General features: G+C 45.8%; 3 protein-coding genes, 1 long non-coding RNA gene and 1 other non-coding gene across 8 annotated transcripts; 1 reads left to right on the top strand and 4 right to left on the bottom strand.

Moving 5' to 3' along the window:
* Window positions 1-2,370: 2,370 nt before the first annotated feature.
* Window positions 2,371-3,442, bottom strand: LOC134027748 (uncharacterized). The gene is made up of 3 exons (XR_009931467.1): window positions 2,710-3,442; window positions 2,530-2,606; window positions 2,371-2,429 (listed from the first exon to the last, which is right to left on the bottom strand). It is a non-coding gene; the product is annotated as an uncharacterized LOC134027748 (long non-coding RNA).
* Window positions 3,443-6,286: 2,844 nt separating this feature from the next.
* On the bottom strand, window positions 6,287-8,733 carry rps13 (ribosomal protein S13). Its single transcript, XM_062472166.1, has 6 exons — window positions 8,601-8,733; window positions 8,263-8,311; window positions 8,079-8,157; window positions 7,805-7,974; window positions 6,672-6,772; window positions 6,287-6,355 (listed from the first exon to the last, which is right to left on the bottom strand). The coding sequence occupies exons 1-6, from the start codon at window positions 8,621-8,623 to the stop codon at window positions 6,322-6,324; spliced, it is 456 nt and encodes a 151-aa protein (XP_062328150.1). The 5' UTR covers window positions 8,624-8,733; the 3' UTR covers window positions 6,287-6,321.
* Window positions 6,492-6,620, bottom strand: LOC134028580 (small nucleolar RNA SNORA19). Its single transcript, XR_009931554.1, has one exon. It is a non-coding gene; the product is annotated as a small nucleolar RNA SNORA19 (small nucleolar RNA).
* A 273-nt stretch (window positions 8,734-9,006) lies between the features above and the next one.
* On the top strand, window positions 9,007-14,065 carry nucb2a (nucleobindin 2a). Of its 2 annotated transcripts, XR_009931541.1 has the most exons (14): window positions 9,007-9,101; window positions 9,424-9,564; window positions 9,743-9,850; window positions 9,933-10,065; window positions 10,526-10,629; window positions 10,754-10,939; window positions 11,125-11,215; window positions 11,327-11,385; window positions 11,481-11,573; window positions 11,813-11,902; window positions 12,074-12,244; window positions 12,419-12,479; window positions 12,645-12,937; window positions 12,982-14,065. XR_009931541.1 is itself a non-coding variant. In XM_062472164.1 (13 exons), exons 2-13 carry the CDS (start codon window positions 9,424-9,426, stop codon window positions 12,833-12,835), a joined length of 1,428 nt encoding a protein of 475 aa, XP_062328148.1. In that variant the 5' UTR covers window positions 9,007-9,101; the 3' UTR covers window positions 12,836-14,065. The 2 variants fall into 2 exon arrangements, 1 of the variants encoding a protein (XP_062328148.1); XM_062472164.1 differs by having other exon boundaries at window positions 12,645-14,065.
* Window positions 14,066-16,069: 2,004 nt separating this feature from the next.
* On the bottom strand, window positions 16,070-26,205 carry caprin1a (cell cycle associated protein 1a). Of its 3 annotated transcripts, XM_062472159.1 has the most exons (17): window positions 26,005-26,202; window positions 24,773-24,907; window positions 24,428-24,490; window positions 24,104-24,190; window positions 23,740-23,981; window positions 23,414-23,496; window positions 22,483-22,665; window positions 22,318-22,370; window positions 22,126-22,209; window positions 21,851-22,003; window positions 21,594-21,702; window positions 21,408-21,469; window positions 20,819-20,950; window positions 20,198-20,351; window positions 19,786-19,962; window positions 16,984-17,090; window positions 16,070-16,699 (listed from the first exon to the last, which is right to left on the bottom strand). In XM_062472159.1, the coding sequence occupies exons 2-17, from the start codon at window positions 24,905-24,907 to the stop codon at window positions 16,613-16,615; spliced, it is 1,911 nt and encodes a 636-aa protein (XP_062328143.1). In that variant the 5' UTR covers window positions 26,005-26,202; the 3' UTR covers window positions 16,070-16,612. The 3 variants fall into 3 exon arrangements, with proteins under 3 accessions (XP_062328143.1, XP_062328144.1, XP_062328145.1); XM_062472160.1 differs by lacking the exon at window positions 20,819-20,950; XM_062472161.1 differs by lacking the exons at window positions 16,070-16,699; window positions 16,984-17,090 and adding an exon at window positions 19,629-19,648 and having other exon boundaries at window positions 19,744-19,962; window positions 26,005-26,205.
* Between the last annotated feature and the right edge of the window lie 596 nt (window positions 26,206-26,801).

The raw sequence follows: 26,801 nt of genomic DNA, 5'->3' as shown, positions 1-26,801 counted from the left end.
CCCATCACAAGGGCAAGCTCCACATCAATCAACAGCTCCTCCGAGTAGCTCACAAGCATTCACACTTGAAGGCATTTAGGACATCCTTGCCCAGTCTCCCTTTTCATTCAAGTTACCACGTGAATCTAGGTGCCTCTGCGGGGGCTCTCAAGTGGGCACTTGGTCACAAACAAAATCTATGGAATCTAGTTATCTTTTATTGGAATTCTGTTTTTGATTGGCCTGCCTCATAAAATCATATTCACCAGTGCTAAGAGCATGGGCCTATTCTGTGGTCTCTCAGTTCTGTTGGGAACTGACCCTCCGACAGTTAGTGCAGATGCAACAAAGACACAATGTCCACCGCCAAGAAAACAAGACCAACAACAGGATCCTTCCATCAAGTTGTCGAGGATACAAACAAGGGATTGACTTCACAGCCGTGACATTTAGGGAAACTATACATCCCTCAACTTCACTGCTTTTCTCTTTGTTCTGGTCATGCCAGAGAGAAAGAGACACACAATGACCCACTTCATGGCACCACACAATAAAAGTGTCAACGATAACAAATTTTCTGATTTTTTTTATGTGCCTCTTTCAAAACCCAACCCATCTGGTGCCAGTTTATTGCCTCACTTTTCCAGAAGTTTCTACAGTATTGTGTGTCTTTCTCCTGTTACAATGCAGCACGACTAAAATACAACAAGGAAGTCTCCCTGGCATTTGCATACGGGCTTAGCGCGGATGTGAGCTTGAAAGCGTGTTTGTCTGCATTATCTGTTCACGTATAATCTCAAAGTAAAAGCCTCCTTCACAAGCCATCTTCACAAACATGATTACAAGCATGGGAGCACAATGCAGTGTGGCAGCCTTGCCCCAGACAGGCCTTCTGTCTGGGGCAAGTGGGGCAAACTAAAAGGGGCATGGACGGGACAGTGGGTGCAAGCCCAACCAACTCCAGTCTCCCTCCCAGGGGGGAGGAGACCTAGCACTCGGTCACAATGAGGAACCAAAGCTAAGGCATTTCTAATTGCTCCGCTCTGTTCTACAGTGGGCTAGCGGTTTGTCATTGTTATCTTGATTTATCTGTTGGGTTTCAGTGTGGCCTGTGTGTCGTGCTGTGATATATATGTCTGTCGGAGTACCTAGCCACCTGTCTGTGTGTCAGTCTACCTGCCCGACTGTCTGTCTGCCTGTCCCCCCACAGGCCCCCTGCAGACAGGCATGGTGTGACACACTGCAGACTGTGGAACCACACAGCACATGCAGGTGGCCCAACATAAGAGTGTCTGCATAAACAAATCATAGAAAGTAACCAGAGTGGTTTTATTGTGCTTTCTGTTGTGTCAAGCAGCACTGGCTATTGAAGCTGCCATGAGGGAGGAGAGTGGACACAGAACCAGCCCGGTTGCCGTGGTAGCCAGCACAAGGATTGGTTTGTTGTTCACGCTAAAAACACATTATCAACGGGAATAAACACAAAGAGAACGACTTTGAAAATGTCTCTGCTTCAAAACTGGAATCATGCGATACATCTCTGTCACCATGTGAGCGTACGATCCTGCCTCTCTCCCTCCTCTCTGTTCCTCTCCCTCTCTCCCCACTTCTCCCACACAAACAACAAACATGCACGCACACACACACACACACACCAACACACACTCAGCTAGCTAATGGAGAGAGTAGAGAGTAGATGTCCTGCATATGTCCATGTCCTGCTCCATGTCCTGGAGAGTGTGAACTGAATTTCAATAGCTTTCCTCTGTCCTGCTGGGTGTTGCCCTTACCCTCAAAAAGTAGGAGGGCAAAAAACAACAGTTAATTGGTATCTACTCTTCAACAATGCTATAATATGCCCAAAACATCTTTCATGGAGGTCAGGTCAACCTGATGTGTAGTTCATACTGAAAACAAGTTTATATGTATCTAAAAATATATAATTATTTTCACAGTAAAGTGCATTGGGAAAGATGTCATGGTGTAATTTAGTCATAATATAGGATAGCCTATGAAGCCTATAGGCTGCATACTAAATGCATCAACATGTAGGCTACTGTAGTCTGTTTCTGTACAGAGACACGTACCCAAAATCAATAGTTTATAAAGCAGCCACATTACAGAATGTTTGGCGTTAACTTGGCATCATAACAAGACCCCCTAAATTCTGATGCAGCGAGAGTAAAAGGCATGCATGCAACGTCATCACGGCTCAGCCCGCCGCAACAGGACACATTTAAAAGGCATCGTTTTATCCAAAGCGCTGCGCCTCGAAAGTGATCGTCTTAACAGTATCGGGCAGTGTAAAACACTTGAGAATGAAAGTTTGAGTCTTAAATTATCACGGTCCATGTTGCACGTCCTATTAAGCAGACAGAAGCGCCGCACTCACTTGATGAAGTAGCTGGCTCCTTCGTCTGTGAAACCTTCTTCCCATCCTCGAGGTAAATCTAGACCACAAACACAAGAGGCTGAATGAATAAGATCATTTTCAGAGTCAATGTTTGGAAAATGTGTTTTACTGATGGTTTCGGCGAAAGACTAGGCTACCTGATCGTATCATGTGTCCGGAGTTGACAGGTTCACCCGTACGAGGATGGAGCCAAGTAGTGATGTGAGTTTTATCACTGAAAAAAGACACCTGTTACTGAATGAGGAAAAGCATGATCTAATTCCGTATATTAATCTGAGCAATGCGAACTAAACTTAGAAAAGACAGCAGGTTCTCACTTGATGAAGAAGACCCTGCCATCTCGACAGACTCCGTACGACCAGTGGTCAGGTAGAGTGTCCCGCCCGAGCGGTGCCGCCATGATCCCTGTTTCTCGTGCAGCTAGTGCATTCTCTTCTCCGCAGAGTTTCCTGAGGAACCGATAGACTCCAGTGATCACCGCTAGGGCTGCAGCTTTTTTAAAGGGGAAGAAATAAACTTGTAGAGAGTCGCCTGCTGCGCTACAGCCAGTGCGTCTTTGTCCTACCTTCAGCCGACAATAAAGGGTGTAAACACTAAGTGTGGGTTCAGGGATGGGGTTGTTGCGCTTAACTCTATTTTAGGCGCACTGAATTGGCTTCGTTGAGTCTCATTTAAGTTAAGGAATGTGTTCGAAAGGTTTCATAATTTACGCCCATTTGAATAGCTTAACATTCCTAAAAGATGGACCTCGTCACACGCACATTCCAAAGGAAAACGGGGCATTTTCGCGTTGAGGAAGCTTAGCTGTTCTCATGGCAGGTGGAGCCTATAGGTAACACAAACAAGGCCGTCTTGCAACGAGACAGTATCCTTCTCTGTTGTAGCCTACAGTTCACGTGAGGGCGGGACCTCTCCGACAATAGTACAGACCCATATGTTTCTATCAGGCTACACGGTCCAAGACTTGTGTGAAAAAGTTTACACATAATGGCACATAGTAACTAAAAACACTTGCATGGCAATATTGTGTTTATCTCCATAGCAGAGGAAGTACACAAACAACCTAATGAAAACAAAGAAGCACAACACGCCATTGTTGTTGAAAGGGCAGCGTGATGGTAAGCTTTTTTTTACGTGACAGGTTTGATTACATTTGTAAAAACGTATCACCCCTAGGTGCATCTGAGTCTATGAACAAAGCATAACCCAAACAAGCTCTCAAAACTGTATAGCTGCGCAAGGCCATACACCTGAAGAGAGTGTGTGTGTAGATCTGTCAGCCTCACACATTTCTTACTGCAGCTAGGCCTTGAGGACAGAGAGCTTTCCCAAGCATGACACATTACAATAATGCTTACATTGCATCAAAAGGAGCTGCCCAATTTCCTGATGCTGCCCATAAATTTAACCTGGGGGCATGTGAGGCAAAGCTCAAAGTCACAGTGCAGAGGAAAAGGGCTGTGTCATTGGACAACAAACAGCAAGAAACCTCTCTGATGCCCATGGCCTCACTCCCATAAACTTACGTTTTGCCATCTGATTCCGGCCATTCTGATTTCTTGAGTTGTGCCATCTATATACGGCATGTGAGTTGAGAAATATGTATAAATCTCCACGTACACAGGGTGCACATATAGTGAACGGAACTCCTTTTACCTGACCTAATGCAGTTCCTGCTGCACAAGTGGTGTCCCAATACATTCAGAGACCAGCTCCTAGATAAATGGTATGACTCCCCTAAATATATGGGCTGGAGAGTGAAAGGTTATTCATCTCTTTTGTGAAACACCAAAACATTACTCAGAGTGCCCTCCTCTCAGCTAGCAGGGGGCATGAAACCCCCAGTCTGCATGATAAATATTTGATCGGTGAATCCCTTTAGAGAAGGCTTTGTTGTTTCATCCTGTTTGCTTGGTGCACTTCCTCATGAAAGATGTGTGTGATCAAACTGGATTCCTTCAGCCGCGCCATTTGAGATGGTGTGCGTCCAAGCCAGCTCCTTTTGAAAACTGTCTTTGTATCCTGCGGTTAGGAGTGAGTCAGAGGTTGAGTGGAGAAAAAATATCGGGAGGTTTTGGCATATATGGACAGTGTTGGTCCTATGGTGGTCAATGCTGACACAAGCCATGCAACTCACACAGCCAAACTAGTCCTGAGACTGCAAACATTCAGGAGGGGAGTTGTCAGTGTTGTGTTTGCTAAATTTGTTTAGAAGATCATGAAAAGCAAAAAGAGAAGGAAGGATAGGGATTTTACATGTGAAGAAAAAAATGAAATGAGTGACAGGTTTTGTGGCATAAATGTGAAATGAGTGATTCTGGACTAGGCTGCTGAGGGAACAGCCCAGCTCACAACAGTAGGGTTGACAGCACTGGTGCCCAGGGGGGCAGACTGTACGTCCAGCCTTGAGACTGGTGTGCTGTGACTTAGCTCTGCTCCTTTAACCACATCTCAACACAAATCCAGTCTTCATGAAAATGCAAGATCGCAAGAAAGTATATAATCCACACAGTAATCCATTACAGTGTAGGAAGAAATCAACTTTTCCTTGCTGCTCTAGTGCATTTCTCATGGCGAAAACACCAGCTGTGAACCTGGGGACACACACTGCAGCGCAATCATACCATGTCCCCAGTCAGTTAATTGCTCTTATTTGACTTTGCCCCACAATTCATTACCCACTTCCCTCCTCCCATTCTCTCCGGCTGCTCTTTTCACTCACTCCCATCAATCGGACTTCCTCACGCGCACGCCGATGATGCGCAGCCCGCTGCAGCTCTGCAGCTGTATCACCTCCTCTGCAGTGTGGGCTCTGCTGATGATTGCTGCCTCTCCACTGCCAGAGGCTCACAATGCAGCAAGGTGACTCAATGTTATCGTCCTCTCTGAGGAGAGCCTGCCCCGGCTCGGGCTGAATCACTGTTTACTGAGTGAGGCTCTGCAGCAGACGCAATAAAGAACTCCTTTTGCTATCTCACCTGCCAATCTGAACTCACTTGTACATTACATTTCACCCGCCACGTGACTTCCTACAAATATGTCTGGGTATGAAATCAATATCAGACAGATGCAGGGTTTATACATGCTACCTCATTAATATAGTGTGTGTAGTCCATTATTTTAGCTCCTAATGGATATTACGAGGAAAAGATTCATAAAAATCAATACCTATCCATTACCAGAACATTGATCATGAATCCACCTGATTATGACAAAACTTTACTTTCATTAAGTACAGTGGCTTATATGATCTGTAGATCCACGCACCACTAAATAAAGGTATGGTTAAGTAGTCTCTGGCAGGTGTGTTGCTCCTTAAGGGATGTGGGTGGTAAGTACAGCTTCCAGGTCCTGCTCCTGATCTCCCCCTCAGAGCCCAGTGAGGAGAGCTGGAGGGTGAGAGGTGGGCTGCGGCCCATTAATCACACTGTCTCCTCTCCTGGAGGAACTAGACTGAAGGATGGGTTGCGGGACCACTGGTGATGAGCAAACGTCCCTGTCCTCTACTGATTGTGTCTGGTTGAAGTGAAACTACATAATTACATTTCAATAAGCACCTAACAGAAAGTAACTCACTGGGAAAGGAACATTAAAAAGTTTTGTGAATACATAAAAAAGGTAAGACTGCAAGAGCAGTTTTTTTTAATTCAAGGGCATCTAGCCACGTGGTTCAGCATTTTATCGAACAGTTAAATACTGACCTCTTGTGGCTAACAGTGTTCATAAAGAAGATCAGTCAGTGTTGTCAAGATCAGTGACTGTACAAGGTCATGGAGAAGAATAGGATTATTTGTATAAAGGATTATTTATTTATTTTTTACCTTACATACATTTACCTTCAATTTTAAGTATACCATGCACCCTCCTGTCTACAATTAGACAAACACACACAAGTTCCTTCAAAACGTTCCTTTAATGCGAAAATACGTTTATGCCACCAAGGCAGAAGCGGTGGAAGATTCGCTGTGGAGAGAAAAAAAAAGATGGGGGATTATAAGATTAAGATGACGTTGGCCTTAAAGGCAAAATCCAGATGGCAGACTGCTGGTGATCAGTTGCCCCCTGTGGAGGCACAGGAGAACCAGCGAGTCGCAGTGAGACATGTGTGAAGGGGACTGGCAGGGTCGACACTGACAAGCCACTCTGCTAATTTACCTTCAATTTCATCTAGCACATCAGAAATATCTCAGCTCTTAGGAGGGGAAGAACAGGACAATGAAATGTGCCACAAAGTCAGCGCAATAAATAGCTTGACTAAAAATTAAAAATAAACACTTACTACTTCCAGTTTGGTGCAAGTACTCTCTTGGTCTTGTAGTAGCGGGCCAGTCGGTGGATTCTGCTTTCGGTCAGAATCAGACGGAATTTTGCATCTTTATCCTGCATAAAAACAATGGAGGGGATTTTAAACAAACACCTTCCTTCACATTGACCTGTCAATATCAAATGTAGACAAACACCAATGTGTGTAAAAAGGGATGTTAAACTATTCACAGCACTGTTGGCCTCCCTAGCCCCAGTCAGTGGTCTCTAGTGAAAACTGTTACTGTACAGGTCTAGGCTCCCACAGGCTACATGATCCATTCAAAAGTATCAGGTCTCAGCTTGTCTATTTGACTCCATATGGTTGTATGTCCATGAATCTACTAAAGTACAAAGGTAACAGGTGTAATCATCTCCCCACCTGAGAGATACTGACTCTCTCCACCTTCTAGACAAGGCTAAAGATGCACTTGTTCTGGGAGTACAACGGTACTTAACCCTCGTGCTGCCTTCGGGTCACATGACCCAAAGGTTCATAATGAACCATCGTTGTGTTTACCCAATTTTACCCAATACAAAAACAAATTAAAATAATTTTCTTTTAACCTTTGCAATGTGGGGGGTCTGAGACAGCCTAGCTGTTAAAAGAAAATGCTTCACTTTGTCTTTGTATGCAGTAAATCTGTCGCAATACGACGGTGGGTCACAATGACTGATGGGTCAGAATGACCCGAAGATAACACAAGGGTTAAGAAAGATTTGTTGAATCAGATGTTAGTTTATTTCCTCCAGGAACACAATGACACTTATTGAGGGACTTGTTGCATTTGCTGGTTAGTTGTAACTGATTTAACTGCTTGTACTGTGAATTATATTATTGTTGCTTACTTTCCTCCAGGTACACTAGCACTTTCGAGGATCAGGTTGTTTAATTGTAATTTGTTTAAATACATGCTCTTCTGGTTCTACCCATTGGCTCTTATTTGCCTTTCACAATGTATGTTTCATGTTTTGGCTACCCGCAATGTTTTTGGGGCCATCTCGTTGTTTATGATCATTGACCTATGCACTTTTTGTAAAGCTCTTTCTTGTAAGTCGCTTAGGATGAAAGTGTCTGCTAAATGACTATCTGATGTAACAGGTGGATACCTTTCGGTTCCTCTCCAGGTGCTTCCTGATAGCCACAGCCTTCTTGATGAGGTGATACAGGTCCTCGGGCAGGTCAGGGGCCAGGCCTTTGGACTTGAGGATCCTCAAGATCTTGTTGCCTGTCACGAAGCGGACCTGGGCCACACCATGAGAGTCCCTCAAGATCACACCTGGACAGAGGAGGCAGGACAGTCAGCCACTTCTAACCATGGCTGACATATCTCCCTTGGGATTGCAGATGGGGAATCCAACGAACATGGGAAGGATGTCTTACCAATCTGAGAGGGTGTCAAACCCTTCTTGGCCAGTTTAAAGATCTGCTCTTTCACATCATCAGACGCCAGTTTCAGCCACTGTGAAAGCACAACGTTTCTCATTTAAAATACGTGAACGGGAAAATGCTGAATACCACACATGCACCAGCAAAGCATCCAAGTCTAGCAGCCAACTTTACTTACTGTGGGAACACTGCGTCTGTATGGGAGCGCTGACTGGGACAGGCCCTTACTGAAAAACAAAGACAAGTCATCAAGCTAGGAGCCCGTAATCATACTGGAGACTCAAAACTGACAACGGACAACAATCTTCATGAGTTGTCGAGACCCTCCATTGAGAGGCTTGATGGGTGGGTGACAACGTAAACTGGCTTGCTCTGTGGCGCGACAAAGCGTTTCGCAGACTCTTGCTCGTTGATTAGAGTCAATAATAGCATATCATACACTTACATCATGATCAAATATTGTATGATACAGTTAACTACAGCAAATTAAAGGATATATATACTTTAAGCGCTTACCCCGGAGCATGCATACGACCCATGGTGGCGTTGTAGAGGAAAAGGATAATGGCGTCGACGTACGGAAGTAAAGGCCATGTTCGGAAGTGACGTCTCTCATGAACAGATTTGATTAGGCTATTAGGTTATTTCAGTAATTGAGACACGTGAAATAAATTAATTTGTTATTTTCTATATATACATATATTTTGTTTTTTATCATATGAATGAAGACTCGCCAATTATTTATGCTAGACGGGAGGCGAAACGTCCATTCGCCACGTACAATTCGGTGCAACGCATCTTGATAAAGTGTTCTGTCCTTTGACAGACAGCATAATTACCCAATCGGACATCCATGCGCGTATTTAGAAAATGGGGTGGCAAATTGTATCCAATCGCTACTTACCACTATAATTCTCTAGGCTACTGCAATGTATTCTGCCATCCGATCCTGAACAGGAACAGCCACCGCTAGAGCGGCACAACAAATTAGCTCAACGAACATTCACAAGCCCCAACGTGAGTCTTGTTTGCCGTAAAATGGACCTACTTACTGTCTGTTGGTTTTGATTGACATTACAAAGTGTTAGCCAGTGCTTATAGCTGACACAGCAACCTTAACTTCTAATCAGACAGCTGTGCATCATTCTAGCATCATCCGAGCTAGCCAACTGACGTTAGGTATCATGTAACATATCCTACTGTAGCATTCGTATCTTTGTGTGTTATTAGCTAGTTCTAAGCAGGACATTATTATGACGAGAGCCCAACAATGAATCAGCAGTTGTTGCTTTATCCCTTAGTCCCATATTAAATAACATGTTGCCTTTTCTATTTGCAGATGTCCCGTAACTGGGCTTTCCTGTCCAGCTGTTTTGCTGTTGCCGTCCATCTGCTGTATCTAGAGGCAGTGCCAATTAGTATGGACAAGACTAAAATCAAGCCACAGGAAGAGAAAGTTCAAGATCCTCCGCCTAGTGTTGTAAGTCTCAACGTCTTCAAGCCTGTTAATAGTCATTTCTAATAGACAACGAAAAAAATAATAATAGTAGGCTTAGATCTAGTACAGCATATTTCCTTGTTCCTTGAATATTTAATAGACTCTTCTCTTTCCTTATTGGAGAATACTGCTTGATGTTCTGCTGTTTGTGGTGTAACAGGACACTGGACTCCACTATGACCGATACCTCAGGGAAGTCATCGATTTCTTGGAGAAAGATCCACATTTTAGAGAGAAGCTTCACAACACTGACATGGAGGACATCAAGGTATTAGTCCCATCTAAGTCTCATCATTTCTCATGACGAATGTTTTGTTGTTGAGCAACGTTGCTATGTTTGTCTTCAATAGCAAGGGAAGCTGGCTAACGAGCTCGACTTTGTCGGCCACCACATCAGAACCAAACTGGACGAGCTGAAAAGACAGGAAGTCAACCGTCTACGGACACTCATCAAAGCTAAGCAAGATGTCGAAGGAGGGAACGGTAGGCCTCCGCCCGGTGATTCATGATCCACTTTAGTAAGCCCTGAGTATGAGCTTCACATATTTGTGTCATCCAGTTGCTTCATATTGCATTACACAAGTGTAACAGAAAGGATGGGGTTTGTTTTTTTTTGGGTTCCTTTTACCTTGTTGAGACTCACATGTGAAACATAAGTGTACATTGTGAACCGCAGTATTCCAACACAACAGCAATGGCATGTTACTCTTATCACTAGCACTATCACTACGAGCATAGATGGTAGTCACCAGCATAATTGAGCTTTGACCCACAACTCACTTTAGTACGCTATATTACAGAAACACTATCAGAAATGTTTCTTTTTACGCTGTTCTTGACAGTTTTCTTACAATAACCACAAAAATAATTGATGTGGCTTGCGCAGTCATAACTGATGGACAGATGAACAAATTGATGTGTAATTCCTGTCAACATTCTCCAGACATGGTAGTGGACCACCAGGCCCTGTTGAAACAGTTTGAGTACCTGAACCACATGAATCCGCACACCTTTGTAGTGGATGACCTGGATCGACTGATCAAATCTGTAAGTCTCTGCCAGCAGACTAACTGAACATGGCTTGTTAAATACCATTTGTATGGAAAACGAGGAACGGTCACCCTTCCCCCGGCTACACAAAGAAGCAACATGTTGTCCTTCTTTTCACAAGGCCACAAATGACCTGGAAAACTTTGACAAGGACCGCCATGAGGAGTTTAAGAAATACGAGATGATGAAGGAGCATGATAGACAGGAACACCTGAGGACTCTGGACGATGAAGGAAGGAAGAAGGAGGAGGAGCATTACGAGGAGATGAAGAAGAAACATGCCGACCATCCCAAAGTCAACCATCCAGTACGTCTCCGCTGCAGGGTTCAGCCTAAGAGCCATGCTGCTGTCTCTTAACCAGGGGCTCAGTACAATACACTGGAGAACCTCATACTAGAAGACCTCATACTGTACTATTTCATATAATTTGACATGATATATTCTTCACCGTGTTCATATCAGAACATATAAGATACTTCTTCTCTGTACAGGGTAGTGAGAATCAGTTGAAAGAGGTGTGGGAGGAAGGTGATGGTCTGGACCCGGAGGATTTTGACCCCAAAACCTTTTTCAACCTGCACGGTAAGCCCTTCTTGGGGGAGAACCAACCAAATGAGCCAGAAGAATAAGATCGAATAAGATCTATCTAACAAGCTTCACCAATGCATTTATGTTTCCCTTGGTCTGTCACAGATACCAATGGAGACGGTTTCTTTGACGAACAAGAGTTGGAGGCTTTGTTCACTAAAGAGGTAAAGCGCCGCCCTGTGTCTCGTGTGTGATGACCCGACGTGCCCGTTGTGTCCCGGAGAGTTTGACAGACGACCTCTGCTTCTCCCCTCCCCAGCTGGAGAAGATCTACGACCCGACCAACGAGGAGGACGACATGGTGGAGATGGAGGAGGAGCGCCTCCGGATGAGAGAACATGTCATGAACGAGGTACGCTGCCGTCCCAACAGGGTAGATAGAACGCTCATCCACAAAGTGCTTCCACATAGGACCCCAACATGTACATGTATTCATTTAGCAGACACTTTTCTCCAAAGCGACTTCCAAGAGAGAGCTGTACAAAAGTGCATAGGTCAATGATCATAAACAACAAGCCCGCAAAAACATTGTGGGCAGCCAAAACATGAAGCATACCTACGTGACCCACGTGTTATTCTCTCTTCACACAGGTGGACTCAAACAAAGACAGACTGGTGTCTCTAGAAGAGTTCTTGGTCGCCACAAAGAAAAAGGAATTCCTGGAGCCAGACAGCTGGGAGGTGAGGCCCCGTTGGTTCTCAGCTCAGACCTGTTACGCGCACTGTTAGAAACATCTCATCCGTAACAATACGTAGTCCACGAAGACGCACTGCGACAACAGCATGAGGGTTCTGAGGTGAACGGGCCGCCCTGACAATACGAATGAAGGTTCCCCTGTGTTCCCGTGTCAGACGCTGGAGCAGAACCAGGCCTACACGGACGAGGAGATGAGGGAGTTTGAGGAGCACCTGGTCCGCCAGGAGCAGGACTTGAACCAGAAAGCTGCAGAACTCCAGAAGCAGAAGGAGGAGCTGGAGAGGCAGCAGGAGCAGCTCAACGCCCAGAAAGTGGAGCTGCAGCAGGTGAGGAACACAGCCTTGGGGCAGTCAGTATGACAGGACGGACCCTGGATAGCCCACACACACCCTGGGAGCCTAGCAACAAGGCTCCTTAGATGTGTTTGGCATTAGGGGTGACCGTCGCACTGTGGTGTTTGGCCTTGTGTGTTTGTTCTACTCTTGTATATCTTGTTTCAGGCAGTAGAGCACATGGAGCGGTTGAAAATCCAGAATGTGGAGGCCCCTCCTGAGGTTCATAGTAAGTGAGCCTTCCTTTCACTCACATCCCAACATGGACGTTCGATCGCCATTTTCTCTGAAAGACAATAGTTTTACGTCTATGGTCCTTCGCTCATTCGGCTGCCTCATAACCATGTTCTCTCATACAAAAAAAACCTTAACAAACATTCTTCTCTGGTTCCAGTTGAGGGAAATGCCGTCCCTGACCAACAGGTGCATGACAATGTTCTGGCTCCAGGCCACCAAGCTCTGCACCAGGATCCTCCCCAGGACTATCACGAAGAACTCCCAAAAAGTCCAGATTTGCCTCCAGCTCACAACGATCTACCCCCAGTCCATGAAGCAGTTCCGGAAGCCTTGCATGACCTGCCGTAGGGCTGCAACCCCCCTCCTCCCTCCAGCTGTCTCATAGACTGGTGCTACTTGTGGACACACCTCTGGCGTCATGAAACCACCTCAGCAGACTTCTGAAACCACCTCAGCAGACTTCTGAAACCACCTCAGCAGACTTCTGAAACCACCTCAGCAGACTTCTGTACAGTCCTTACAGCCATGCCCCTGAGTACCAAGGTGGCCCCTTTTGTCCATGTTTGGCTCCTGGTCTCCTCATGTTGGAGGCAGGGATGGAGAACCCACCAGTGTCTCTCTCCTTTCTTGAGGTCACACAAATACAATCCCAAAATGTTATGTCGAGAGTTTCAGAATTTTTTTACGTTAGCCTGTCAGGGTCAGGGAATTAGGATTTGACCGACATCAAATCAGCAACTTCTTCATCTATTTCAAATACTTGAAGCATGCTTGATTTAGCCTGCTTGCCCAAGAAAGTGGGCATAGTTTGCACTTCTGAGATTATTTAGATACATGTCTAAATAAATATTGTGACTCAGGTCTGTAGACTAGCCTACATCTGCACAAATTGTTTATTTAAAAATGTTCATAAATGTAATGATCCGAAACAATGGTCAAGACTTGTGGTAATATGGTTTTAATATTTTGATGCATTGTCAGTATCTGTAGAACATTTGTTGCCTGATTTGGGAATTCTTACGTGTCAGTGAGTGCAGTTGTGTGTTCAAAGGCTCAGATATTTTTCAGGCCTTCGTTTTGAAGAGGGACAAAGTAATCATCTTCTTTGTGGACTGTGGTGTGTTCAGGTTTTGCTGATCTCAAGTAGGTTGCAATGGTAGGTTGACTGCAACTGCAAAACTAGGATCTATACCATCTGCAGACCAGTGACAGTCCATTTTTCTTTGTGTTTTCTAGTCATGGTTGCTGTGTGTTTGAAATGCTGCTGGTTTCCTACTGGTTTCTCAGTATCCCCACCTCTTCATGTCTGGAACTTGAACTCTAGTGGTCTCTAGTTGGAGCACAGAAGAGATATGACTGCTAGTGACTGTGCCTACCAATCCTACTTAAATACCAGGGGGAATGGTCACATGGCTGGTCTGCAACCTACCAGCTGAAGTCCACTTTCCCCCTATTGGCCCGTAGAGAAAAGCATTGACCTGAGACGCGTTATTTTGCACAATAGGGTAGGCTTTCTCCCAAGATCATGAAAGAAATTCGAAATTTGCTGTACTGGAAGAATTAAGTTTTTTTAATTGACTCTTTCATGTGTGTTAGTTGGTGAATGGCAGAGAGCATGTCTGGAAAACACAGGCCAGACTACAGAAGAACTGCATATTTATTCAGTGCATCATATTTGACAAAGCTACAGTATGACCATAGCACAATGTTCACAGGAATTATTTGAGCTAAACAGTCCTTTATATGCTTTGTCTGATGTCATTCTATCGCTCAACCTCCGATAAAAGTGCTTTTTAGATCAACAGTCAACCAACGACTTCACAACACTAAATGTCACGACATATTGTTCACATTGAGACTAACAGTCCAAAACATGGTCAAACTGTAATTCTAGCTTAATTGATTTATCATGTTCTTCTTTCCATACTCCTTGTCCTTTTGCAAATGACTGCCTGACAAGGTCCAAACGAACAGTCTACCAGCAAAGGCACACACGTTAGTTTTAACCCTTGTGCTGCCTTCGGGTCACATGACCCAAAGGTTCATAACGAACCATCGTTGTGTTTACCCAATTTTACCCAACACAAAAACAAATAAAAATAATTTTCTTTTTACCTTCGCAATGTGGGGGGTCTGAGACAGCCCAACGGTTAAAAGAAAACTTTGTTTTTGTATGCGGTAAAGTTGTCGCAATACGATGGTGGGTCACAATGACTGATGGGTCAGAATCACCCGAAGATAACAAGGGTTAAGGCTATGAGACAGCATATGATTCTGAAGCTTCCAACTGGTCTGAGGGGTCACACCACTGGAACCCCTCCAGCTTCGGACGGTGAGGATCAGTCCAGTGATGAAAGAGTTGGGTTGGCGGTCCAGAAGTCACAGGGAGGGTGGGTGGATAGATGGATTCTCTAGGAGGGTGAGTGAGGAGGGGGTGAGACGGGCATACTAGGCCCGACATCTCCAGGGTTAGATGGCTTGCTGTGCTGTCATGTGACTTGTTCCCCCTCGGCCTGCAAGTGCCAAGCAAACATAATCAAGTCAGCTTGTCCCTGCTTGTAAGGCAGTATTATTGGTGTGAGGCTGAAGGCATGAACTATATTTACAATCTTTATCCCTAGCTAACCATTACAGACTTGTGTAAAGTTCATGCTAGTTCAGTTCTACATTATGCAGCCGTGGCCAAAAGTATTGGGAGCGACATACATTGTGTGTTTGCAAAGCTTGCTGGGCCTTGGCATGAAATGACTGCTAACAATTTCAGTAAGTCATATCAGCACAGGGGAAAGTGTGAACTAGTTCTAGCCAGGTGAAATCACTATCATTCTGATTGGATTTTAAGAGCAGACTGACTGCTGTAAAAGAGGGCACCATTTGCATATATTAAAATGTTTCAACCCCAAAAAGCTTTAAAAAAAAAAAAAATGAAACGTGCCTTATTGTGATTCCAGTATTCTATAGAAACATGTGAACACATTTTCCTCAAATACTGAACCAGCCAACTTTACAAAACATTTGTCATTACCAAAACTTATGGCACGACTGTACACACACACTAGACTCACAATTCAAAGCATTCCTGTTTAGGAACTCATAAGACACATTAAGACTTTCATGATCAATTTGTCAATATAAAAAGGACCCATAAGTGCTTAATTTTATTGGGGAGATTTTAGTCAGCCCATGCAGAGTGGTGTCTTCTGCCAGATGGAGCCAAAGGCAAGAGCATCTGTTGCCAAGGATTTGGAAATATCACCACAGGATTACTTCAAGAGAATTAAAGCTCAACACAGCCTGCTCAGAACAGTGACTGTGACATGAATGTGTCCAGTCCCATTTTTGTTTGTTTGAGAAAAGCAAAAGTAAACATCAACCGCTTAAACCTCAAATGAGCAGTTGCATCTTCCACCTGAACACAGAGCGATGAGGGAGACAGAAGCATCCAGAAAGCATTGGAGCAAAGCAGGAGCAAATCCCAGCAACCCAGTGACCCCCAGAGGACAGGCTAGTGACCGCAAGCCCATCTGACCAGACAGCCCAGGATCTGGGACCAAGCAAAAGAACTTAGCGCCAGACAGCAGGTAATACAACACATCTTTATTGAAACAGTCTCTCAACGAGTAACATCAGCTTACAAAGAGGAGATGGGAGAGAGTCAGGACGAAAAAATAAAAGAAATGCTATGAGAACCAAAAGCATCGTAAAAGAAACGCAGTAGACGGGGCGGGGCAGTGACGGAAAATATAAAAGATTCTCATGGTTTGGACCAACAGTGGCAGGTTTTTCTTCATTTATTTTGTACAAAAAATAAATTAATGAAATCTTTCAAGTTTACAGGAGTATCTATTTTTTGTTTAAAACACAGACTTGCTTATCGCTCTGAACGTTGAGTTCAGCATTGCGTGCCCTACAACAGTAAGAATACCTCAGACATACCAATGTAGGCTTTACTCTGATAAAGAACAGAAGAGGGAAGAAAAAAAAAAAAAGGAAAAGAAAAAAAAGTTCACTGATGAGAAACAAACCATATTCATTTTCTTTTTTTTTCTTATAAAAGTGAGCTGGGGCTAACATTCATAGTATCTGAATGTTCAGTGTGGCGGAAGTGGACAGTCCGTAAACGTTTTAGGATCGCATGGCTTGAGCATTACCTCGAGAGATACCTCGAGGCCCCTGGGCCGCTCCCCGCTTGTACCCCGGCTGGTATCCCTCCTGCAGGGGAGATACAGGGGCTTGTTACAGTACCCACGAAGAAAAGAGAGACCCCTCTTAAGAATTAAAATACAGACTGTCAAGACAATAACAATTAACACAGTTCTGGACATCGATTCTATAGTCGCCACCCCCATATTGGGATTTTAGAGAATTAAGAGCGCATTACCCAACAGATCACCTCAGAAATCAATACTTGACTGCACTGCTGCTATGACTAACTGGTGATGTCATTATGTAGGGGGTAGCAGGTGAGCAGTTGGGTTGCCAGGGAGAGAGCTCACCCTCTGGTAGGTGGTGTTGGAGTAGTCCCGGGGTGTGGTGAACTGGGTCTGCCCGTAACCGCTGTTAGGAGTGTTGGAGAAAGGAGGGCGGTAGCCGTCATAACCCCCTGAAATAAAGAAAGAAGGAAATGAGTGCACAATTCCAATCACACAGGAAAACAGAGCGATGCCTCTCTAGGCAATCGAGTAAGACGGGATTCAAGTTGAGACAGCGTCTGTAATCATACACCAACATTTTCCAAACACTTCCGCATGTTTGGAGCCACCAGGTCCTAACCGCTGACTTGATCTTCTAAAGGCCGAATTATACTACTCAGTTATCATGGAGGCGGACACAGGGAACGCCCTTCTCCGATGTGGAACGCCCTCGGAGAGCCCCTCGGAGAGCTCTACGTGCACCTCCTGATTTTCCTGACTATCCTTCCAGTCCACTAGTCCGTAATTTTACGGATACCCCTTGGCTGTGATTGGTCCGCTAACGTCAAAGTAGCTTAGCGTCATCAGAGCAGTGAAATTCTTATGACTTGGCAGGCAACATCTACGCAGTAGACAGGCATACAAGATATAAAAAAATAACATAACATAGTAACAACAATTTAAATTTCAATTGAGGGCTAGCAGCAGTTTACAGGGTGAAGGAGTGAGGAATATTAAATAAAAAAATCTGCATATATAGGTAGTAAGTAAGTGTAGTTGTATGAGCGCAATTTTCATATTGCTAACAAAGAAACTGCCCCTCAGCAGATCCTACCTCAGAATCCTAACCTCTGACTTGATCTTCTAAGACAGGGGTCGACAACCCGCCCTAGAGGCTCCCTGGAGCTTTTTCAAAAATATGAAAATGGAAAAAGATGGTGTGAACATATTTTTTGTTTTAATTATTAAAACAGAAATGTTTTAATGTTCATACACATTTTTACAGCAAAATGTGTATGTGTATAATAAATATTTTATTTCAACATTTCTGTCAACGAAGATTTGCGTCATAGCCTGCGACACACGTTTCTTTCAGCTCGGCGTAATGCCAGACAGGTGGCTGTTGCAAACAAACCGGCGGGTGTGTCATGGGCCATGGATCCCAAAGGGAAAAAGAGAAAAAGAGAAAGATAGCTGAGGAGAACAGAGGATTCAACAGTTTTTGGACCGAATCATTTGCTTTCATTGCCAATGCGGAAGGATTGCCTGCATGTTTGCTTTGTAATGAGAAGTTGTCAAATAACAAAAAGAGTAACAGACATTTCCAGGGAAGGCATGCTACATTTGCAGCCGAGTACCCAGTTGGGAGTGAGAGAAAAAGTGTGATTGCATGAATGCTCATTATGTATTTGTAGCCTACTTATCATTTTTATAGTAATATAGCTAATATAGACCAATTATCACCCTACGTCACACCACTGTCAAGCATGCTCAACTGCGCATGTCGGCTGCAAAGGACGGACTTCTCCCAGGTATACACTTGGATCAGGTCATCATATATCTCTGGCCACTGGATTTCAGAGCTTGACATTAACTTTTTGAGGCACTTGTCCTTTGAACAAATACATTTACGTTTCATTTGTCCATGCACAAAAGTCACTTGACCCCCGATACCTTAAAATATCCTGACCGAGTGATAGGGCCAAACTAGCCTGGCTAACGGAGGTCACTTTCTCAGGCAAATCTTCAGCAGGCTCGTATCTACAAAAGGTAGTCCTCCCTGACGTTTTTACTGTAGAATGGAGTGAACGGGCAAAACTAGGCTGGCTCGGGCAAAACTAGCCTGGCTAACGAAGGTCGCTTTCTCAGGCAAATGATGAATGAAACAGGCTTGGTTAAAGAAATCTGAGATGCTGGCTATCTTCAGCAGGCTTGTATCTACAAAAGGCAGTCCTCCCTGACGTTTATAGTGGAGAATGGAGTGAAATACAACATTGTGCACACTGCCAGTGAGCGACCCGAGTCTGACTGAGGCTAACGACGTCAAAACAGTGTAACGGGGACGCAGTCTCACTCAGATTGCCAGTTTTACACAAATCACAAAAATAAATCGGACCAGCTGGCTAAAAGCAGAATTCCCATATCTCTTTAAAGCTGCCCTGCTTGACTTTTAAGGTGTATAATTGACTGTAAAACTGTAAAATTATGAACTTTGTGATGTGAAGACATAGCTGCCGCATAAGATGCGGTCTACCGGGCGACATTCTCACTCAAATTTCAAGTCTTCCGTAACCCAAATCAAAATTCTGATGTGACAGATCAATGGGGAATCGACTTTTCTCTTAAAGGCTGTCCTTCTCGACCTTTTTGGTCTTTTTAAATCGTACTATTTGTATAATCCGTGTACTTCTCTAACCATTATAATGGCTATTCTTTCCCGGTTTTCTGCAGCCACATTGCGCGCGCATCCCGAATGTTTACAAACAATAATAATTGGTCTATAGACACTTACAGCATGTGTTGCCTTCATTATAAGGCATATATAAGGCTTTTAATTTTTTGCGGCTCCAGACAGATTTGTTTTTTGTATTTTTGGTCCAATATGGCTCTTTCAACATTTTAGGTTGCCGACCCCTGTTCTAAGAGGAGCCCCCAGCAGATCCTACCTCAGAATCCTACCTCAGAATCCTAACCTCTGACTTGATCTTCTAAGAGGAGCCCCCAGCAGATCCTACCTCAGAATCCTAACCTCTGACTTGATCTTCTAAGAGGCACCCCCGGCAGATCCTACCTCAGAATCCTACCTCAGAATCCTACCTCAGAATCCTACCTCAGAATCCTAACCTCTGACTTGATCTTCTAAGAGGAGCCCCCAGCAGATCCTACCTCTGAACCCGTTGGAGCCCCTGTAGCCGTTGAGGACTCCGCGGGCGTTCCTGGGCCCCCCTCGCGGCGCCGCGCGGCTGTTGTAGAAGGCCTGGCCGTTCCTGCCAAACCCGGAGGCCTGCTGAGAGCCCTGCTGGTGGCCCCCCGCCTGCTCCTGAGGGAGGAACCCAGGAACCACTGCGGGGGGGGGGGGGGGGGACCCAGGAACACAGACTGTTAAAACTGCACTGACAGACTAGCAGCTGCTACACTGATTTAGTCTGGACTTAACCTTGTAACCTACACGGAAACAAGCCGCCAAAAGCTCTTCGCCATGCCTGATAATCCTATTCTTCAAAATATATAAATCACCCTTTTTTTTTCCTTTTCTTACTGTTGGCCATAGATGACCAGCCCAGGCCCCTCCCCTCACCTGACTGGAGCGCTTCCTGTTGGTTGTCGGGCTGCTCTACAGAGTGCTCCGATTGGCTGTTGAAGCTCTGGCTGTAGCCACTGGGGAACTGGCCGGAGTGCTTCAGAGAGTCTCCGTCGTTGGTGGGGGGCACGGGGGCGTTCATGTTGAACACCTGAAAGGAAGATTAGCAGCCGTTACAGATCTGTCCAGTAACTCAGGGCTCAAAGGAGTATTTGTTACAGCCTGTAATTACATCAATGTCTTCAAATGGATACGGTTAGCTGTGGTTATAAAGCATGCCATACAAACAGTTCATTGTTTGCTAACTAAATCTCTAGCAAATGAGCTTAGGAGTTAGCCATGAAGGATTGTGTCGACGGGATGGGGGGCAACAAGAGGAGTTATGTGGAGGGGGGAGATGGAGGTGAGGTGGGGAGTGACTACTGTTGGCAAAGCAAAGACTTCAAGAACGCCGTTTCATTTCTAACTTCTAGCCTTTTCCCCAGTGCTATTGTGAAAATGGAACCAGCGTTACCACAAAGTTACACAAAAAGAAGCGGATTCGGCCCGTCTAAGTAGCTTCAGGGGCTGTATGAAGAATGCATGACAACGTGTACTGGCGCTCCATTGAAAGCCTACCGCTTGCATGGACTGGAATGGTGCTGCGTTGACATTGATGCCTCCGCTGTGGGGAGGTTTGGAGACAGGCGGGAAGGCAGAGGGCAGGGAGGACGGGGCGGGGGGCTGCTCGGACGACAGGGACATCGAGGCCTTGGGAGGGAGTGGGACGGGACGGAGACAGAGACGACACACACACACACACACACACACGTCAATGGGTTTCAGACACACTTTGGGGGGTGGGGAGGGGAGGCATGATGAGTGTTTGCAGGCATCTCAATCACCTATACACACACGCCCAGAGGGATGTGTCCTGGACGGGGTGGGGGGATGGGATTACCTGGAGGGGGGGGGGCAATGGTGTCTGTCTAGGGGGGAAGGGGTTCTGCTGAGGGGGAGGGCTGGTAGAGGGGGGGAGGTGGAGGAGACCAGTGGGGCCTGAGGAGGGACAGGGGGAGGAGGGGGGAGGAGGGTAACACCCAAGGCTGCCTTCATTTGGTGCAAGGCGGTGGTGTACATTGAGGGAAGCCTCAAAATAGGCTTTTGTTGAAGCTCAATTTGTCAAGGATGTGACCCCCATCAGTACTGAGAGCTTGTTTTTACGTACTTGTGTGGGTTCGGGTTGTCCCGGAACTGTGCCTGTCTGAGGAATTCTGGACTCTGTGTGGACTGCACAAACAGACAAACAACAGATCATTAGTATGGAAAGCACAGATGTTCGTCTTACACCAGAACCGCTTATGAGCCAAAGTGTGAGGGGTGTTGCATGGTGGAGAGGGGAGCTGGTGTTCACCTGGGGCACAGGCCAGCTGCTGCAGATCCACAGTGTGGCCAGGCTTCATGGGCTGGGCCGACACAATGGCTGGGTCCAGGGCCTGCCCATCAAACTCCAGCATGGAGTCCTGCACAGCCACAACACCACACATTAGGTCAGACTTTGTCTGCGACGCCAAAATAAGACTTCAGAGTCGGGACCTCAGAGGACTATAACAAGAAGAAGTACTTGCTAAGCCTAATCAAATTAAACGGTAGACGGAGGGGGCCTCTGACCTGCATGAAGTTGTAGGTGCCCTGCATCTGGGCCATGAGGTCCTGGACGGCCTGCTTCCTGACCACAGGGTCCGGTGTGGGGGCGGGGGACGGGGAGTTCACAGTGTGGGGGGCCTCCTGGGCCAGGGCCTGGTGCTGGAGGGAGCTCACTACCTGCTCACACAAGGACACACACACACACCAAGTCAACATATGGACTACAGCAACAGGACGATGGCTCCTGGATGGGAGTTGTTCGTTCTCTCCCTATGTGTGGCGTTTGTTCTAGAACATACCTGGGCTTCGGCTGCCCACTCCTCTACTTGGTCTTTTTCGGTGCTGCTGTACGTGCTGTCTGGAATGAACTGTCTGTTTACGAACTGCAAGAGACAGACAAAACACATGGTTGATTACCACACCTAGGAAGGCTCTATGTATGCCGTACTCGCCGTCCCAGCTTAAACGGGTGGGAGTGTCAGCAGTCTCACCTCTGTGGCCTCCACCTCTATGGTCTCTGTGTATTCTTCAGTCACTGTTCCTTCTGGGAAACAATACACAACACAGTACAATGAGTCACACAACAACATGACATACCCTGGCTCTGACTGGCCTCGTGGCGACATGGGTGTGACGGTTGTTATAACGATGGTTACCGGGTTCTGCAGGCTGGTCTCCTGCCTCCGACTCTTCGGGCGCCACAGCCTGCTCTTCTTCCTCTTCCTCCTCCTCCTCCTCTTCCTCCTCCTCCTCCTCGCACAGTCCGTTCTGATGCGGCTGTACTCGGTCGAAGTAGTCACTCAGCAGAACCTTGTCCAGGGTCTCCTTCAGTGCCTTGTCTGATTGGGAACAGGAGGTCAGAGGTCAGACGTCGGCAGATACCCCCCCACCCCAAGACAGAAGGTCGAGCAACGTCTCTCGTCAAATCTATACATTGAAACTCCTGAACTGCATAATTAAGTGGTTACGCCTTTAAGGGAATAGCTGCATCCTAGCTTGTCCGATACCATCGTAAGCAGAAACCGTAGCATACTGCTGCAATGCCGTTTGTGGCACCTGCTAACACGTTTCTACAGTGTGCAATCACAGCTGTGCCCCATTCCACTACCCAGTGCTGTGCCAGCTACCAGCAGCTGCCAACTACTGTAAGCACTTAGATAGAATACACTATAGAAATACTTGGAAGTTACTGTATACAATGTTGCCATATGATCAGATAGGCTGTGTGTGTCTGACTGCAGAGCCAGGGAGTGTCCTGACTTGCCCTCATCATAACGGTCGATCCCAGGCCCGAACACCATATCCCTTTACTCCCCCTCCCTAGGCTGCCTGAGAGAAAGGCTCCAGCTAACGGGTTGTGCTAACATGGCTTGGCAGACCAGCCTTCTCTCTTTACTCTGGGGGCTTGGTGATGGATGATGCCACTCCTTGCAGGGAGGCCAGCTCAGCAAAAAGTACAAGACTGTGCTGCTTAGATAAGTTTCGAAGGTTTCCTCAAGCCCTTTCCCCGAGTCCCTTTATTTTGAAATGTTACACAGCCCTCAACGTCCCCCCCCCCCGTCCCCCCGCGTGGATTTAACAACTCACACGTGGTCCCGGCCACAGCCTTGTCCCTGCCCTCCAGCAACTCCCACAGGTGCAGTGAGGCCTCCTCATACTGGTCTGTCAACCTAGAAAACACACAACACTTACTACCACGCCATATCGACCGCAGTAAGCAGCAACGCAAATTTGCAACAGAATACTTGTATACTAATTAGTCGGGAATTTCTCCGCAAAGGGATAGAACACGACAGGGACGCATACATTCGGAGGACAGGAAACGGGAGAACCTAAATTGTTCTCGGGGAAATTGTTTTCCTGTCCTGAGAGCTTATTTAACACGAGAGAGAGAGAGAGAGAGAGGGGCGTACCTGACGTCATGGTCCCGTTCAGGCCCCACCAGCTTGTAGAAGTGGTCCAGGGCCGTGAGGTTGGCCTCGCTGAGCAGGGGGCTGCCCGAGGCGTCGGGCCTCTTCAGGTCCTGCCTCACCGTGTCGTCCCCCAGCCGGTCCAGCAGGAACTGCAGCTCCAGCACCGTCCTCAGCCTCCGCTGCTCCGTCTCCTCGCGCTGCAGCTGCTCCCGCCGCGCAGACTTCTTCACCGCCTTCTGGATCTGCGGGGGAGGAGGTCGGGGAAGGGAAGGAGAGGCGATGACTGGTGGTTTAGGCGTCTGGACACGCAAGTGTTGTCGAGTGTCGACCTGTGATTCTGCGGATGTGCGATCGCTGAACTCACGTCTTGTCCCAAAGTCAAGAAGCTCTTCTGTAGCTCCCGGGCAAACTCCAAGTTGTTGGTAATCTCTTGGAACTTGGACAGGGCATCCTTCAGAGAAAAACAATGGAAGTAGACAAAGTCAGCAACGATGACGAGCTTGGAATCTCAAACAATGTATATGACTTTTCTGCATGTACATCATATAAATGAGAATGAATCATTGCATTAACATAACAGGGCTGTTAGCACACATGAACATTTGGTTTGGAGACAGTCTTCCTTGACTATGGGAATCCTGATTCAAGCACAGCAGCATTCTTGGCCAAAGCGTTACATGTTACTTACCAGCTGATCCTGATTCAGCCGATCTCCTTTATTCTTCTTGGCCTGGTAATCGTCCAATTTACCCTGGATGGAGAAAGGAAAACACAGCACGGTTAACAATGCACTGAAATATAGCTGATCTAGTGGGAGTGCAATGCTGCCCATGTAGCCACAATAGAACATATGATATGAGGTGGCTGGCTATTAAATGAACCCCTATGGACACAATGAATTAATCAGACACTCTACACCAGGATTTTTGTCTTTGAAAGTTATTTGTGACCTAGGGTAATGTCTGTTTATGAATGTCATTGATACTAGGCTAAAATGACGTTCTGTTTGGGTGAGACAGAGGGACCCAACTACCTTTTTCTTTTCCATGTTGCGGACCTTCTTGTCGATAACGCCCAAAACTTGCTTCATGACCTCAGAATGATTTCCAGATCCCAATTCTGGACTGGCGGACTGTACAGCATTGTTGCCAACCATCGCTGAAGGCATCTGCAGGAGAGGTTTAGCAGCTGTTAACTGCTTTCCTTTTGACTGCTATATTACTTAAAGAGTTCGTGTGACAGTTCCGTATTAACGTGATTAAATTTGATTCAAATCATATGTATATCATGAGATATGCACATTATTTAGTGTGATTCACATCATGAGATATACACATTAAGGCCAGTACTATGGGGCTGTCCTTAATACGTTCGTGCGTTTTTGTAAACTCAGTTAAGACAGTCAGCGTAGATTTGCGCCGAATTAAGTAACAAAATGTAGCACCAAACTTCTACCACCACAGCTTAACGATGCTCCTCTTCATTGAATACTACAACAAAGAAAGATCAATGTGGATTTTTAGCTATAGCTAACTGGCTATCTAGCTACTGAGTAGCTAACAACGATTTCGACCTAATCAGTACTTAAAGTTAAACCAGGCTTAACGTCATTGCTACTAGCTAGTATATTAAATAAGAACATTGTTGTGTGGCAATGAGCATAAACACTAACGCTAACATGTGTAAACAGTAGACTAGGAGTAGCTAGCTGACACTTGCTAGCAGTACTAGCTACTCAAAAGAGATGGTCTTCAAATTAGGCTTTGCTAGCTAGCCTAGCTACAACGGCGCTACTACTACTATTCCTCTGGCATTGGACGAAAGCTAACAACTAGCCTAAACTTATCCCCCCTAGCGCCATGCCCATGGATTGTCCACGGCCATTGTAGTAGCTAGCATTTAGCCATCTACTGCTAGTCTCGGGTCTCTCAGCCAGCTACCAGGTAGCTAGGTTAGCTAGTACCACACCATCATTACGCATTGTTTCGCTGGCTAACACGATTGTATCTTATCGGTCTTCTGTTTCTACCCTTGTTGACGAAAGCTAAACAGCTACGCATAGCTTTGTCGCACGTGCGGCGTCAGCTGAGCAAATAAAGCGTGTAGTTTCATCTAACCATTTTGAGGATGACTGGACATTAGCCATGCCTGACTCTTCTTGGCTAATTTATTAGCAAACTGGTACGAGTTAGCGGGACTGTAAGGAAGCGACCTAGCTTGTTAGCCACCAACGTCGACATTCAAGTCGCGTATGTCGTTTCTTACCTTTAGTCTCTTTTTGTTCGAAGATATCTTCTTCAGATGTAGCTACTATGGGGTTTTTATGTTTTGTGCAATGTAAATGGTAATCTTGTCTTGTATAAAGGATGCCACAGCCTCACCGGCCTCACCGACAACTGCGCCGCTTCTACAAAGCTGAATGATGCTGCTGTTTGCAAGCTTGGATTGAGCTTTAGGTCAACTCGTTCCTTGAAAAATAGAAAATTCCCATCACGTGCTCAGTCAAGCGTTGATGTGGAGTACATGAGTGGACCATCGGATTTAATTCAGTCAGCAGCAAACATAAACACCGATTGACAATCTGTTAAAACGTTTGTGCTTTTTCCCATTGTTGGTTGTCCCAAAATAGTCTGATTCAAGGTAATTAGGATTCCCAGGTCAGGAGGACGCATACTGTAATGATTAGTATTCTTTATTATTATTCTAGTAACCTATTCCGCCCAAATAATTCAAGCTCTCATTGGTAAAAAGTTTTGATGTCATTGTTATTATTCTTTATTATTATCGTAACCTATTCCGTCCAACAACTCCTTGGATAAATGGCCCACATTAGACCTTAGGGGGCGCCACAGGCCACGCCCAAATGTCCAATTTTAAAAGTGATGGCAGAGAATGTTTAATATAGATGGCATTTCCACCCAAATTCTCAAATTCCTCTGGAACTTGGTGTGGGCTACATACCTCAGGACCCATAAGGCTAAGGCTATAGCTACAGTGACAATTTGGGAAAGCCTTCTTTCTTTCTTTTTTTACCGTAGGTCCAATTGACTTGACATTTCGTA

Source organism: Osmerus eperlanus, chromosome 10 (assembly GCF_963692335.1).
Source record: "Osmerus eperlanus chromosome 10, fOsmEpe2.1, whole genome shotgun sequence".
Lineage (NCBI taxonomy): Eukaryota > Metazoa > Chordata > Actinopteri > Osmeriformes > Osmeridae > Osmerus > Osmerus eperlanus.
The sequence above is the reverse complement of the archived record's forward strand: the minus strand, read 5'-3'. Positions and strand labels throughout refer to the sequence as shown.

Bases quoted from the DNA above. Each gene is read 5' to 3' on its own strand.
- rps13 (XM_062472166.1), bottom strand. From the start codon at position 8,623: ATGGGTCGTATGCATGCTCCGGG. The intron at 7,975-8,078 runs GTAAGACATCCT...TCCTCTGTCCAG, and splicing joins TTTGACACCCTCTCAGATTG to GTGTGATCTTGAGGGACTCT. The intron at 6,356-6,671 runs GTAAGTGTTTAT...TTCTCTCCACAG, and splicing joins CTTGCACCAAACTGGAAGTA to CGAATCTTCCACCGCTTCTG.
- nucb2a (XM_062472164.1), top strand. From the start codon at position 9,424: ATGTCCCGTAACTGGGCTTTCCTGTCCAGCTGTTTTGCTGTTGCCGTC. The intron at 9,565-9,742 runs GTAAGTCTCAAC...GTGGTGTAACAG, and splicing joins AAGATCCTCCGCCTAGTGTT to GACACTGGACTCCACTATGA. The intron at 10,630-10,753 runs GTAAGTCTCTGC...TCTTTTCACAAG, and splicing joins TGGATCGACTGATCAAATCT to GCCACAAATGACCTGGAAAA.
- caprin1a (XM_062472159.1), bottom strand. From the start codon at position 24,907: ATGCCTTCAGCGATGGTTGGCAACAATGCTGTACAGTCCGCCAGTCCA. The intron at 22,371-22,482 runs GTAACCATCGTT...ATTGTTTCCCAG, and splicing joins AGACCAGCCTGCAGAACCCG to AAGGAACAGTGACTGAAGAA. The intron at 19,963-20,197 runs GTGAGGGGAGGG...CCCCCCCCGCAG, and splicing joins ACAGGAAGCGCTCCAGTCAG to TGGTTCCTGGGTTCCTCCCT.